This window comes from Mus pahari, chromosome 3, assembly GCF_900095145.1.
Source record: "Mus pahari chromosome 3, PAHARI_EIJ_v1.1, whole genome shotgun sequence".
In the NCBI taxonomy this organism is placed as follows: Eukaryota; Metazoa; Chordata; class Mammalia; order Rodentia; family Muridae; genus Mus; species Mus pahari.
In genome coordinates, this window is record NC_034592.1 from 72,664,408 (window position 1) to 72,681,077 (window position 16,670).

The 16,670-nt window shown below is 34.9% G+C and overlaps 2 protein-coding genes across 2 annotated transcripts; one reads left to right on the forward strand and one right to left on the reverse strand.

Moving 5' to 3' along the window:
- Nucleotides 1–6,806: 6,806 nt before the first annotated feature.
- Nucleotides 6,807–7,742, forward strand: LOC110318255 (olfactory receptor 5W2-like). Its single transcript, XM_021193127.1, has one exon. The coding sequence runs from the start codon at nucleotides 6,813–6,815 to the stop codon at nucleotides 7,740–7,742; it is 930 nt and encodes a 309-aa protein (XP_021048786.1). The 5' UTR covers nucleotides 6,807–6,812.
- A 5,943-nt stretch (nucleotides 7,743–13,685) lies between these two features.
- Nucleotides 13,686–14,618, reverse strand: LOC110318256 (olfactory receptor 5W2-like). Its single transcript, XM_021193128.1, has one exon. It carries the CDS (start codon nucleotides 14,610–14,612, stop codon nucleotides 13,686–13,688), a length of 927 nt encoding a protein of 308 aa, XP_021048787.1. The 5' UTR covers nucleotides 14,613–14,618.
- Between the last annotated feature and the right edge of the window lie 2,052 nt (nucleotides 14,619–16,670).

Genomic DNA, 16,670 nt, shown 5'->3' on the forward strand with positions numbered 1-16,670 from the left:
AGTTGGAATGGCTAAGATTAAAAACTCAGTTGACTTCAGATGCTGGCTATGATGTGGAGAAAGAGGAATACTCCTCCATTGCTGATGGAATTGCAAACTTGTACAATCACTCTGGAAATCAATCTGGAGGTTCCATAGAATATTGTACATAGTACTACCTGAGGACCCAGAGATACTACTCCTTGGCATATACTGTAAGGCTTTGACCCTTGATCAGTGGTACTTACTTTGAAATGTCCCTGAGTGAGACACCAAGACTCAGATAGATGCAAAAGCAAAGGTTTATTTTCCTGACATTTCGGGGTTGATGTTCAATTAATCCCTCAAGTTAAGTTACTAAGAAGGCAATCATGAATGGCTATTACAAGCAGTTTTTACACTTTTTATGGCCAGAGGTTACTTCAACAAGATTACATTTCAAACTTATTGGCTAAGTATATAGACCTTTAAATATATTGTCTGGAAAGCATGACACACATTTAAACTCTACCTGGAACTTACCAGTGAGTCAGGAAATGATCAATCAGTACATTCTGAGAATTTTTTACTCAAAATTGTTCCTATGGATGGAGACAGGAACTTGACCCCAGGCAGAAGGGGGAAACTGTAATGCAGGTATGGGACTGGAAAACCCCTTAGGGTCCCAAAATACCCAGTAGATGCTCCAACATGTAATAAGGACACATGCAGCACTGTGTTCATAGTAGTCTTATTTATAATAGCCAGAAGCTGGAAAGAACACAGATGTATCTCAACAGAACAATGGATACAGAAAATTTGGTACCTTTACACAATGGAATACTACATAGCTATTAAAAACAATGACTTCATGAAAATCATAGGCAAATTGATGGAAATAGACAGTATCATCCTGAGTGAGGTAACCCAGTCACAAAAGAACACACACAGTATACACTCACTGATAAGTGGATATTAGCCCGAAAGTTTGGAATACCCAAGATATAATTCACAGACAACATGAAGCTCAAGAAGAAGGGTGTTTCATTTCTTCTTAGAAGGGGGAACAAAATGCTCACAGGAGGAAATATGGAAACAAAATGTGGAGCAGAGACTGAAGGAAAGGCCATACATAGACTGCCCTATCTGGGGATTCATCCCATATACAATTGCCAAAGCCAAACTCTATTGCAGATGTGGGGAAATGCTTGCTGACAGGAGCCTGATATGGCTGTCTCCTGAAAGGCTGTTCCAGAGCCTAACAAATATAGAGGTGTATGCTCCCAGCCAATCATTGGACTGAATATGTGGTCTCTGATTGAGGAGTTGGAGAAGGAAGTGAAGGAGCTGAGGTGCTTTACAGTCCCATGGTCGGAGCAAGAGTGTCAACTAGCCAGACCCCCAGAGCTCCCTGGTTCTGGACCACCAACCATATAGTACACATGGAGGAACCAATGGCTCCAGTCCCATGTATGGCAGAGTATGGCCTTGTTCGACAACAGTGGGAGGGGTGGCCCTTGGTCCTGAGGGGGTTTAATGCCCCAGTGTAGGGGAATGCCAGGGAAGGGAAGCAGGAGTGGGTAGATGGGTAGGGGAGCACCTTTATAGAGGCAGGGGTTGGGGATGTAATAGGGGAGTTTCTGGAGGGGGGATCTGGAAATAGAATAGCATTTGAAATGTAAATAAAGAAAACATCCAATAAAAGGAATATATATATATATATATATATATATATATATATATATATATTTGAAGAGAAGCAATATGTAGGCCTTTCCTGAAAAGTTAATTTTTAATCTTATTTTATTGGATTTGGAATCTCAGGAGTTTATCTGAGGTAAGTTTATTTTTCATAGCAGAAAATGGAAGGGCATACTTTATTATATCATGTACCACTTGGGACTTACATCCCTGTAGCCCCTTTCCCTAAGGGTTTAATGCTGTGAAACATGTAATTAATTTTACTCATGTTCTTTTACTCTCACTATGATATTCTTCATTTAAGATAAAATTATACTTTTTTCTATACTCATTAACTTGGTATGGCAGAATAAAAATCATGTACATTTTTATCTGGGAAACTATATGGTTCAAAGATGCAATCCCCATCAAAATTCCAACTCAATTCTTCACAGAGATATAAAGAGCAGTTCAGAAATTTACCTGGAGGGGGCTGGTGAGATGGTTCAGTGGGTAAGAGCACCCGATCGCTCTTCCGAAGGTCCGGAGTTCAAATCCCAGCAACCACATGGTGGCTCATAACCATCCATAACAAGATCTGACGCCCTCTTCTGGAGTGTCTGAAGATAGCTACAGTGTACTTACATATAATAAATAAATAAATCTAAAAAAAAAAAAAAAAGAAAAGAAATTTACCTGGAATAAGAATTCCAGGCTAGTGAAAACCACTCTCAACAATAAAAGAACTTCTGGGTGAATCACCATCTTTGAACTCAAGCTGTACTACAGAGCAATAAAAACTGCATGCTACTGGTACAGTGACAGACAGATCAATGGAATATAATTGAAGACACAGAAATGAACTCATATACCTATGGTCATTTGATCTTTGACAAAGGAGCTAAAGCCATGCAGTGGGAAAAAAAGACAGAATTTTCAACAAATGGTGGTGACTCAACTGGCAGTCAACATGTAGAAGAATGCAAATTGGCCGATTCTTATCTCTTTGTACGAATCTCAAGTCCAAGTGGATCAAGGACTTCCACATAAAGCCAGGTATGCTCAATCAAATAGAAGAGAAAGTGGGAAAGGACCAGGAGCACATTGGCACAGGGGAAATTTTCCTGAACAGAACACCAATGGCTCTTGCTGTAAGATTAGCAATTGACAAATGAGATCTCATAAAATTACAAAGCTTCTGTAAGGTGAAGGACACTGTCAATAGGACAAAAATGGTAACCCACAGATTTGAGAAAGATCTTTACCAACCCTCTATCCAATAGAGGGCCAATATCCAAAATATACAAAAACAAAAACAAAAACAAAAAACTAAAAACAAAAAAAAACTCAAGAAGTTAGACTCCAGAGAACCAAATAATCCTATTAAAAATGGGATATGGAGCTAAACAAAGAGTTTTCAACTCAGGAATCTTGATTGACTGAGGAACACTTAAAGAAATATTCAACATTCTTAATCATCTGGGAAATTCAAACCAAAACTACCCTGAGATTCCATCTCACACTTATTAATAAGGGTACGATAAAAAAAAAAAAAAAACCTCAGGTGAAACAGATTTGGGTGACGATGTGGAGAAAGAGGAATACTCCTCCATTGCTGGTGGGACTGCAATCTGACAAAACCACTTTGGAAATCAATCTGACAGTTCCTCAGAAAATTGAAAATAGTTCTACCTGAAGACCCAGTTATTACACTACTGGGCATATAACACAAAAGATGCTCCAACATATAACAAGGACACATTCTTCACTATGTTTACAGCAACCTTATTTATAATATCCAGAAACTGGAAACAACCCAGATGTCCTTCAAAAGAGGAATGGATACAGAAAATGTGCAACATTACCACAATGAGGTACTACTCAGCTATTAAAAATAATGACTTCATGAAATTCACAATGAATGGAACTAGAAAATATTCTCTGTGAGTTAACCCAGACACACAAAGATACACATGGTATGTAGTCACTTTTAGAGTAAATTTTAGCCTCAAAGCTCAGAATACCCACGATACAATCCCACAAACCATATGCAGCTTAAGAAGGAAGACCAAAGTGTAGATGCTTCAATCCTACAGCGAACAAAATAATCACAGGAGGTAGATGAATATCATCAAACTCATCCTGTAAACACCCAGTTTATGTGTTGGTACTATGAAAAGAGCATAGAAAGTTAGCTTGCTGATGAGCTATTGAACCTAGCTTTAGTAGGAAATATTTCTTAGACATAATTAAATTTTACTTAATTTGACCAAAAATTGGGTCAATGTTCTTTAATCTCAATTGGTGGGTTTAACACTACAAATGCCATTTAACCCCATTACCAGCACAAAGTGTTTAAATATTATCATCTTAATAAATGCAAATAAACTCTAATAAAATTCTACGGTCATTTAGGTGGACATTTTTGGAAGATTAATCATTGAAGGAATGATAATCAGCACAACAAAGATCATACATTAAATGGGAATCCTAGTTATAATCATAATTTAGCAAAAAGCTGTGTGATTTCCATGTCAGTCAGGGTCACCCCAACAATCCTCTCCATCCTTGATATTTTATTTAAAAAACAAACTCCTGAAAAGTCTGTCATTGCATTAATTGTAAAGCATGAAGTGAAATTATATCTGATAACTAAAAACATGATCATACTGGGGTGATGAAAAGTGGTCTGGAATTAGTGGCAGGAGATAGGATGAGCTTAAGAACAATCTAAAATGACACATGAATACTAAAATGTCATTTTAAAAGAATAGATATTATAGGGGCTGGAGAGATGTTATTTGCTTATCTCTCTGGGGAAAACGGGAACTGGCTTTGGATTCTATCACCCATAACTGCTTAAATAATTTCTTTTAACTCTGGTTCTAAGAGATCCAGTGCCTTCTTCTGGCCTCTGTTTGGCAAAAAAAACACTTATAAACTCATGCAGAGAAAAACACTCACAGAAAATGAAAATAAAGAAATCAGGTTGTTCCCAGCACTCAGGAGGCAGAGGCAGGTGGATTTCTGAGTTCGAGACCAGCCTGGTCTACAAAGTGAGTTCCAGGACAGCCAGGGCTAAACAAAGAAACCCTGTCTCGAAAAACCAAAAAAAAAAAAAAAAAAAATCAGGTTGTTTTTTTGTTATTGTTTTTGTTTTTTTAAAGAATTTTTTTCTAAGTGAGATAATAAAGCAAGTATTTTAATTTTGAAGAAGAAATGTACAAGAAAATGTTGTTGACAATGGATAAGTATGGGGCTTTAAAGTTTGACTTTTTTATTTGACTTTTACTTAAAGAGAGAAAAGTTTAGAGGTCTAAAATACTGTAATATATTATAGTGTGTGTGTGTGTGTGTGTGTGTGTGTGTGTGTGTGTGTGTGTGTGTTGGCATATTGTGGTATCTGTATTGAAATAGAATAATTAATGAAAGTAGTAAACACTTCAAATTACATCTTTGCTAAATAGAGTGATACATTTATAGAGAAGAACATAGAAGAAGAAACCAATCAACCAAAACAAATCCTGGGGGAAATGATTTCACAGCCTTCAGTCCCAAATGGCAATAGGAACAATAAAACACCACCATCAGAGTGTTCACACAACTTAGGCTACTACTCTCCTCAGGTGGGTTCCTACATCTCTCTCTTGAAAAACAGGTAAAGCAAAAATAATTTTACCTCTTTTTTCAGATGTTTCAGTGATAACTTTTCTGTCTTCTCAATTTAAAAATATATCTAGATCTAATGAACGAAAATAATTTTAAACATAATCATGAGTCTTAAAAAAATTAAGAATATTGGAAAGATTGCATTTTCACTATGTTATTCTAGTCATTCTACAGAGGAAAGCTCTATTTTTTTTCTATTTTAGGCCCACATGTATATATTTAAGTAAGTTAGATATCAAGCAATAACTGTTGGCTCAATGTGTGACAAATAGTGCATGCAATATCAGTAAATTATGAGATACATTCCACATTACTTATGTGATCTAAAAAGGCAAAAGGTACATTATTTCTTTTCGAAAGTTCACAAAAATGTGTATACACAAATATATGAATGTGTAAAACACATACATGAAAATACACACATTTACATATATAAAAGCAGATGCATTTTAGAACATTTACTGTACTCTTTAAATAGCTGTTTTAGATTGTGAAGAAGATTTCAGTAGTGAAATTCCAATGTACTAGATGAATGTTTTCAATGCTGCTTGTTTATATCCATCTAATTTACTAACAACAAAGGGCATTCTATGTTCATGTTTACTTGTGCATATATATAAATATACAATAAGATGTTTCTATCAATTTGAATGTGACTGCATGAAGTTAGGAAAAGAAAGAGTAACTACATTCTTGCTGAAGCTAGGAAAGGTAGAGACAAGTGGTATAAGTTTATTTCAATTCAAAATATTTTAAAATAAAACAAAAGAACTAGCCATCTTATTTGTTGGTAGTAAATGTTTGTGTTCTCCACCTTTATATTGAAGCATATTTACTCATTATTGAAGTTGTCAATCTCTAAACCAATAAAATGGTTAAGAGCATGTGCTTTAAAAAATATAATAACTAAACTAATTTTTGTGTTAAATATCCTTTTTTTTAAGATTTATTTATTTATTATATGTAAGTACACTGTAGCTGTCTTCAGACACTCCAGAAGAGGGAGTCAGATCTTGTTACGGATGGTTGTGAGCCACCATGTGGTTGCTGGGATTTGAACTCCAGACCTTTGGAAGAGCAGTCGGGTGCTCTTACCCACTGAGCCATCTCACCAGCCCTGTGTTAAATATCTTAAAGAATGGAAATAATAACCTCTGAAATACAGCCTGAGTCTAGTATTTGAGTTTATTTCTCATTGTGGAAAGATCAAATGAGAACTACTATTTCCCAAATTTGTCTCTTGCAATTACTAATGTAGACCTTATCTACATTACAGAATAGGTATAAAGTCATGGACACCTAATGGTAGATAATCTCTGTTCCTCAACTCTCTATCACAGATACTGGTAATTTTTGTCATGAAAAATAGGTTAAGAAACAGGACTCAGAACTTTTTACACCATATAACAGGAGAAATAAATTGTGTTCTATCTCATAAATACATCGTTGATATCTAGTAGTAAAAATGAATTTGCAAAATTCTTAATTATAGACTTGAAGAAAGAATGGATATAGGAAACTGTTCCTTGAATGAATTCATTTTTGTGGGAGTTACCAATAACCCAGAGATGAAAGGGACGCTGTTTACCATATTTCTCCTCATCTATCTCATCAATCTTCTGGGGAATATTGGTATGATCATTTTGATCAGAATGGATCCCCAGCTCCACACACCCATGTACTTTTTCCTGAGCCACCTCTCTTTTTGTGATCTTTGCTACTCCACAGTAATTGGTCCCAAGATGCTGGTAGATATATTTGGCGAAAATAAATCAATTCCCTTCTGGGCCTGTGCTCTGCAGCTCTTCATTTTCTGTACCTTTGCAGATTCTGAGTGTGTGCTGCTGGCAGTCATGGCCTTTGATAGATACCAGGCCATTAGCAACCCCTTGCTCTACACAGCAAACATGTCCAGCCGGAAGTGTTTCATGTTCGTGGCTGGAGTTTACCTGGTGGGAACATCAGATGCTTTGATACATACAACTTTGGCATTCCGCTTGTGTTTCTGCGGTTCTAATGAGATCAACCATTTCTTCTGTGATCTACCTCCACTTTACCTTCTCTCCTGCTCGGATACTCAAGTAAATTACCTGGCACTATTTACTATTTATGGTTTCCTTGAACTGAGCACTATCTCAGGAGTCCTTGTTTCTTACTGTTACATCATTTCATCAATCTTAAAAATCCGTTCTACTGAAGGGAGGTTCAAAGCCTTTTCCACTTGCACCTCTCACTTGACTGCAGTTGCTATTTTTCAAGGAACTCTACTCTTCACGTATTTTCGACCAAGTTCTTCTTATTCCCTTGATCAAGACAAAATGACATCTCTATTTTATACCCTTGTGATTCCTATGCTGAACCCACTGATTTACAGCTTAAGGAACAAGGATGTGAAAGAGGCCTTGAAGAAAATTAAAAGAAAAAGATGGTTTTAGATATTTATTGAGATTCACATGAATGTTTTAGTTATTCACTATGTTTTCCTGGCATTGAAATTGCGAATCTCTGCCTCATTCTTCTACATCTATTTATGTATATAATTGATTAAATTTAATGTGATAGATTTATACATTTATTATTCTTACTCTTCTCATTTTGACAGTTTTTTTTTGTCTCTTAACATACTAACCCATACCAGTAAGCCTAGCATGTTGCCAAAGGATTCTAACTCAAAGTGGGGATATGATATACAATTACTCTCTGGAATAAAAATCATGAGCATAATGTTATTGTGGTTGTTTTTCTGTATTTTGTCTTTTTCATTCATGTTGAGTAATCTTTCATCTATGATCATAATAACAATCATCTAACTTAAGTGATGGATAAACACTACATGTGCAAACTAATAGCTCTTAATCTGCTTCAAACTGTCATAGAATAAAGTCTGAGCAGAACATATCTTGAGTTAATATATAAGTGCTATTGCAAGAGACCAGCAAACTTGACTAATATACCCTGTGGCATATCTAAAGATATACTCACCTCAAGGAACCATGGAGTTAGTTTGGTCTAGCTACCTTGGAAGGAATAGAGTTTTCAGATTGGGGTCCATGCCTTCTATGGAACAATGTGCCTTCCATTTCCTAAGATACTGACACAGTCCCCCAGGTGGAACATTCAGGCTGCTTTGTTTTTCTCTGTATATTACTTGGAAGTCAAGGAAGAATAGAAGCTTGACAGGACAATTGGTGTTACATATAAATCATCAGTACCCTGGATAGCTTGCAAACATCACTGTATCCTGGCAACTATACCTGTATTTATCTTCTCAATTTCTATTACAGTTTTTCTGGTAAAGATATAAAACATTTCCGATTTCTCTCAATAAAACTGATACACACATGTTTTGCTGTGGATCCACCTACTGCTTTCTTTCTTCTTCACATCAGATAACCTTGCCTTGGAAAGTAAGGGCAGATGCTAAAGGAGAAGAAGGGAACAATTCTAAGCAAAGTATCTGGACATTGCAAAACTCTTGCAGACTATTCATCTTTTTTGCCTTGAGATTTACAAATGTTCAATGTATCTTAAGAGCTTTTAGATTTACAGATGTTCAATGTATCTTAAGAGCATGGAAAGTAGCCTGCATAAAGTAAATGGTTACATGGATTGTAATTGATATCAAGTTTCTCTGTAGCTTCTTTTCCCTCTCCTGCACACTTCATCATCTGAGTTAGATGTTCTGTTTGGTAACTCATAAAAAAATTATATTGCGACTTATCTTTGCTACTTATGACTCAATTGTGTAAGTTATCTTTTTCAACATGATATTGTGTATATTCTTTTCCTAAGGACCAATTATCCTTTCATATTATAAAAACTGCATTGTGTATTTGACATGACATGTGGAAAAAATATCAGATATCAACTACATATTAAAGTAATGATTATCTCCATGCAAACATATAAATAAACCCTTTTTATGTATATTCAAATATATAAACAAACAAATGATTCACACTTGTGTTAATTGCAACAGTAAAACTTCAAGCATAGATGCATTAATCCCTGAATTGCTTAAAAATTATTTTGAAATCCAACTATGTGAGACTAAAATAAGGAAAGTAATAATGATAAATAAATTATATTTTAGTGATGTTAGTCAACGTGTTTTTATATTGCATTGATGTTATTTTGATGGTAATGCAGACATAATATGCAAAATTGAATGTAATCATTGAGAAGGTACTACCTAGCTTATGAATACTAATAAAGCAAAGTGGAAAGAATGAAGATGTACTTATTCAAGGGCTTTATTAGCAAGTTTCATCTTGTTTAATATAAGTCAGAAAGATCAATGCTGGGAGTTTTCTTGATGGGCCTTCCCAGGCTAAAGTCCTTAGGGTTATTGCTGACAGGGCATCCCTTAGAAAAGACCCAAGAAGTCTGGAAAGAGAGGGGTTGAGTCAGGCAATGGTCATGAGAAAATCAGCCACCAAACGCAGACACTATTGCATATGCCAGCAAGATTTTGCTGAAAGGACCTTGATATAGCTGTCCCCTGTGATGCTATCCCAGTGCCTGGCAAATACAGAAGTGGATGCTCACAGTCATCTATACGATGGAACACAGGGCCCCCAAAGGAGGAACTAGAGAAATTACCCAAGGTGCTGAAGGGGTCTGCAGCCCTATAGGTGGAACAACAATACCAACTAATCAGTACCCACAGAGTTCGTGTCTCTAGCTGCATATGTAGCAGAAGATGGCCTAGTTGGCCATCATTGGGAAGAGAGGCCCCTTGGTCTTGCAGACTTTATATGCCCCATACAGCAGGGGAATGCCAGGGCCAAGAAGTGGGAGTGTGTGGTTAGGGGAGCAGTGCGGGGAGAGGGTATAGGGGACTTTTGGGATAGCATTTGAAATGTAAATAAAGAAAATATATAATAAAATAATTTAAAAAAAGAAAAATGAAGTCAGACTACTTCTCTGCCTCTAACTAGCAATCAAGCCATGTCAGCTGTTCTGAATGACTAGCAACCAGGAGCTTCTTTATTTATACAAATTTCATAGCATAAAGGCAGACTGATTATCTAAGTGGTACAAAATATATGTTTGACATTTCATTACCTGTCAAGTTTTACAAGTTTAGTTACAATGAAAAAATATAAACAGAACAGATTTTATTTTTAGTGTTAGTCTTACACATCCAATTTTAAGAATCAAATGAATGTTTCCTCAAAAGGGGATAGCATTTTAAAGGTAAATGATGAAAACATCTAATAAAAAATGCAAATAAAGCAAACACATTTATTATATGGCAGCTTACTGTTAGAGTAGCAGTGCTTGCTGTCTGAAGGTACTCCAGACAAACAAAATATTTTAACCCAAGAAGGGTATGATTCAGGAAGACTGATAATGGAAAGAATCTATGAACACTTAACTAGATGCCTCATTCAATACAACAAAGCTTCTGAGGTTGTAGTCTATAATTTTGTACAAACTTTAGACTGAAGAGCAATCTTTTTAAGCTTCAGTTTGAATCATAAAGTCCTTTAAATACATCCAAGGGACAAATTTTCAACTTCAGTTGTTACTCATCATAAAAAATAATGAATCAGTTCAAAGTATTTTAAGACACTGATGAGTTTTAATTTTCCTTTTCTCTTGATTACATTTTATACATAATAACATAGGACTGATGTGTAACTTAAATTACAGTTTAAATGTAATAAAATGTCTCAAATACTCCTTGAGAAAGATCAAAGTTAGTTATTGACCTATTTTCTCTTTTTCCTTATTAGCCACCACATTTTAACACATTTTACATGGTCTTTAACATAACAGAAACATTATTTATAGGCATGCTGTTTTTCTTATATTTTTCAGTTGTTATGACAAAATGCCACATACTGGTAAATCTCACAACTCTGAAGCAAAACAGTCCCAAATCCAGGTTAGGCGTGGTAAGTGCTTATAGCTTCTTGATCATCGATAGCCTGGACCTTAACTTCACTTTAGTGGCAGAAGTAAAGGAGGTCCCTTCCACACAGACAAGTTGTTTACCTCTCAGTAATTTATTAGGTCCTATATGGTAAGGTCTGTAATATAACCTCTGAAGGCTCTGTCTTTATGTTTTTTTTTTTTTCATTTCTCATAGAATATGCAATATATTAACAATGGTTTTATCATATTTTATTGAAAAATGTTTCATACATATTCTCATCACAATTGTCTCCTCTTCCCATTCTCCCAAAGTCTCCCTACCTCCCCAGGCACCCAACTCTTTTTCCTTAGATATTAATATGAAGCAAAAATAAATAGACAGCTGGGTGTGGTGGCACACGCCTTTAATCCTAGCACTTGGGAGGCAGAGGCAGGTGGATTTCTGAGTTCTAGGCCATCCTGGTCTACAAAGTGAGTTCCAGGACAGCTAAAGCTACACAGAGAATCCCTGTTTCAAAAAACCAACTAAATAGACAAAACAAACAAACAAAATTTCCAAGGTAAACAACTGGAACCTCACACTTATTATTCTCATTGTATTTAAACATTTGAGTTAAACCATTACAGTGCTGGCCATAGTTCATAATTCCAAAAGGTAAGTTATGATACCAAGAAGATTTATCTAAGTGTAAAATCCTTTCTGGTAATTTCTGTGATTTCATGGTGTGTCATATGGGAAAATAAAGCAGAGTAGCATCAGGTCTTCAATTCTGAAATAATTTAATTCAGGATCATTTCATATTGGAATGGTAAAACTGAATGTGCCCAGGAAAATTCAGTACATGTGATTGTGACTGGCATTGAAAAGAGTCTTTCCTCAGCTTTCAGACTTAGGTCCATATTCTATTATTCCATAAAAAGATTTCAAATTCAACCATGAGAAATATTAATCAATAATTTAGGAAAAAGGTATACAAAGAACATCCTTACAGACAAGTTGTTTACCTCCCAGTAATTTAATTATTTAGAATATTTTAGATTTGTGTCCACAATCATGCGTTACAGATTTTTGTCATATTCTAATGTGTCTAGTTATGTACGCAGGATATGCCACATTCTGGTAGGATTTTCTTAACAATGTTTTGTTATTTTTTTGATGTTTCATGTTATTTCCCACATATGATTCTGAAGTTTTCATAATTAGGATGATTCAGTGTTTATATATATATATATATATATATATATATATATATATATATATTCTCATTGCATGTAGCAATTTAAGAAATAGATGCAAATTAATTAATGTTTAAAGAAGCAATTGAAGAGAATTATTTAGCTAGTGTGGAAAACAAAGTAATTAGAGGCAAATATGGGAAATTATGGAAGAATTATGAGTTCTAGCCCCCTGTTACACAATGACAAAATATGGTACTTGTGTTAACCAACAGGGTTCATCATCCAAAAGTGTCACTATATATTGAGACCTCCAAGTGTAAGAATCACTAGACAGACATCGTCTTCTCACCTATGAAAATCCTTTGTGTACAGAAGGTGAGAATCTAGTTTCCTGGAAAATGTTATCTGAAAACCACACTAGAAGTATTGCTCTGGAATTGAGTTAACAGGTTTGAAGATCAAGACTGCCATGAAATCTCATGGAACATGCTCCATGAATAGAGTATACAAGGAGAATTCTGAGTGCTTGCAAGAAGACTACATGAAAACAAGTCTTTTATGAGCTCATTTTCATCAAAACACAGAATGTTACTGGGTTGTGTTTTTGTATTGTTCTTAGTTGTGACAGAAGTCACTTTGTTCTAGATTAGTTATTATTGTTTGCTGCTGTTACTCCATTGTTTAAACAAACCTTTTTGTCTTTATAAAGAGAAAAACAGTTTTACCTTACACAACTAGCTAGGCCTTGTGATTCTATACAGCTTAAATTCATGAAAATGTTACTCATGCTATTTTTATTAACCCTCGGAGAATAAATTGTCTAATGCTCTGAACAAAGTTGTCTATTGCATGAGATTTTATTCTTCCTCATTTATTGGCACCATTCTCACAGATCCCACAGCTGCTAGAGTGGTAAAAAAGTCCATGTAAATTACAAGAGTATAAAGTAACTGTCCATATTTCCTTTATAGATAATACTCACCACTAATTAAGCCATTTAATATGCCTTGAAAATATCTACGTTTGTAAAATGCAATGAATACATACCAACCTCACCATATTTAAATTGTCATTGAGAGGAAGGACTGAAACATACAATATGAGCACAATTGAAATCATTAGGAAAAAAAACTTTAAAAGACAGAATATAGTATGTTTGATGAAAACAATGCATACATATCAACTTTTTATTGCTTTAAATACAATGCTATAACTAATAATATAGTTTTAGTAAACTAGTATATTATGTAATGTTTCTCATATGTATAATGCAGACTGAATTAAGAGCAATACTGTACATTAGAAATAGCTGTCAATCACCATTTATTCTTTAATTTTACCACAGCCTCTTTCACATCTTTGTTCCTCAGGCTGTAAATCAGAGGGTTCAACATTGGAATCACCAGGGTGTAGAAGAGGGAGGTCATTTTGTCTTGATCTAAAGAGTATGAAGAACTTGGCCGGAAATACATGAAGAGCATAGTCCCCTGGAACACGGCAACGGCAGTCAGGTGGGAAGCACAGGTAGAGAAAGCTTTAAACCTCCCCTCAGCAGAACAGATCTTCAAGACTGAGGATATGATGTAGCAATAAGAGACAAGGACTCCAGAAATGGTGCTCAGCTCAATAAACCCGAAAATTGTGAATATAGCTAACTCATTGGCCTCTGTATCTGAGCAAGATATTAATAGAAGAGGAGGAACATCACAAAAAAAGTGGTTGATCTCATTGGATCCACAGAAACACAAGCGGAAGGTCAGGGTTGTATGTATCAAAGCATCTGCTGTTCCTACCAGGTAAACTCCAGCCATCAAGAGGGAGCACAGCTGGCTGGACATGTTCACTGTGTAGAGCAATGGGTTACTGATGGCCTGGTACCTATCATAGGCCATTACTGCTAACAGTAGACACTCAGAATCTGCAAAGATGCAGAATGTAAAAAACTGCAGAGCGCAACCAACAATGGGAATTGATTTCTCCTCAACTAAAAGATCCACCAACATCTTGGGTCCAATTGCTGTGGAATAGCAGAGGTCACAGAAAGAGAGGTGGCTGAGGAAAAAGTACATGGGTGTGTGCAGCTGAGTGTCCATTCTAATTAAGATGATCATACCAAGATTGGCCAGAAGATTAATGAGATAAACAAGTAGGAGTGTGGTGAAGAAGGTTACTCTCATGTCAGGGTTCTTGGTAATTCCCAAGAAGATGAATTCTTCCACAGAGGAGCAATTTTTCTTTTCCATTTTCTTGAATAAACTTTAAAATTAAAAGGTATATGTTCATAATACTTTTATCTTCAAACTAAATGATTTTGTATTTAATTTTATGTATTTAAACAATGTATATTATGAAATTTAATATTTAAATGATTATAGTTAAAATAATAGTACTTAATATTAAGTAAAATAAAGATATAACATATTTATTATATTAGTTAACTTTAATAATTTGTCTGACATATTAATTAATATACTCTGAAATGTAGGTGTTCTTGACAAACTCTACCCTCTATGTTTCAGTTTCCCTGCATTAGGCTTCCTTAACAGGAACTATATATATATATATATATATATATATATATATATATATATATATATATATATATATAATAATGTCATGAGATAGATCTACAAAATAATATAAATCGACTGAGGGGAAAGTTATTGAAGTTTCAAATTCATTGTATTTAGTATTCAGTTATATATAATTCAATTTCAAAACATCAAACTTCATTGACTAATGCTTATTTAAAAATGATGACCATATTCCTTTTTTTCCATACTTATGGATTTACTAGGTATTTTCTTTATTTATATTTCAAATGTTATCCCCTTTCCTAGCTTCTCCTCTGAAAATTCCCTATGCCCATCCCCACCTCCCCCTGCTCCCCAACCCACCCCCTCCTGTTTCCTGGCCCTGGCATTCCCCTATATTGGGGTATAAAACCTTCACAGGACCAAGGGCCTCTTCTCCCACTGATGACTGATTAGGACATTCTCTGCTACATATGCAGCTAGCTAGAGCCACTAGTCCCACCATGTGTTTTCTTTGATTGCTGGTTTAGTCCAGGGGAGCTCTGGGGGTACTAGTTAGTTCATATTGTTGTTCCTCCTATGGGGTTGCAAAGCCCTTAAGCTCCTTGGGTACTTTCTCTAGTTCCTTCATTGGGGAACCTGTGCTTCATCCAATGGATGGCTGTGAGCATCCACTTCTGTATTTGATGACCATATTCCTAATCAAAATGTCTACTTTCCACCATTTGTGATCAAAATGCCTTTTAGTTTATCATTGGTACCAAACAATTTCTGATTACTTTTTCTTCTGAATATATGTGAAGGTTTGGCCACCATTCTGGTTGAATATTTGTTTGGAGGATTTGGAACCAAAATATAAGTCTTATAATCAATCAAAAGAAAAGATTAAAAAGTAGCGTAAGCAACATGAAATCACATGTGCATATATGCACAGCTTCATGTCTTGTATATTAAAATAAGTTTTATTATAATGTAATCAGAATAAAGACAAACAAGTCTTTGAAGCTCCACATGTATCTATACACAGATTGAAATCAATAAAGTGTGTTTGCTAACAATCTATTAAAGAAATTCAATTAAAATTTGGTTTTATATATGTAAATAAGTACAGTCAGAAAATTATTTAGAAAATTATTTTTGTTACTTATTTAGAATTGTAATTGAATAATTTTTAAATATACTCACCCAAATAGGCTATTTTGATAGTCAATTTAACAACTGCTTATTTCTTTTCTGAAAGGACAATTTGTAACCTTATATTATTGAATTCAGATTTCCAGACCTTATCTGAGGTGAGTTGGTCTTTGGTAGCAGATTATAAAACAACATTACATTATTTCATGTTCCTCTTGGGACTCACATCTAGGCAGCCTCTTCCCTTTAGGCCATGCTACTATAATAACCTGTGATTAACTTACTCCTGGTCTTTGATTCCCCTGTGAATACATGAAGCTCCTCATTAAAGTCATAAATATTAGTTCTTACTATTATCATCAACTTGTTATGTCAGAAAGAAAATTTCAAGTTGATTTTATATTGTAAAATATATGGAATATATGTACATATTTTATGCAGTATAATACAATTTGTGTTATTATACTTTAACTGAACCAGAAATTTAAAAAGTTAAATCATGTGATGGATGTAATCATTTCTAAGACTTTTGTGTTCACTGGCTATTATAAATAAGGCTGCTATGAACATAGTGGAGCATGTGTCCTTATTACCAGTTGGAAGATCTTCTGGGTATATGCCCAGATGAGGTAT

Excerpts from the sequence above, each read along its gene's own strand:
- LOC110318255 (XM_021193127.1), top strand. The coding sequence starts at position 6,813 with ATGGATATAGGAAACTGTTCCTTGAATGAATTCATTTTTGTGGGAGTT.
- LOC110318256 (XM_021193128.1), bottom strand. The coding sequence starts at position 14,612 with ATGGAAAAGAAAAATTGCTCCTCTGTGGAAGAATTCATCTTCTTGGGA.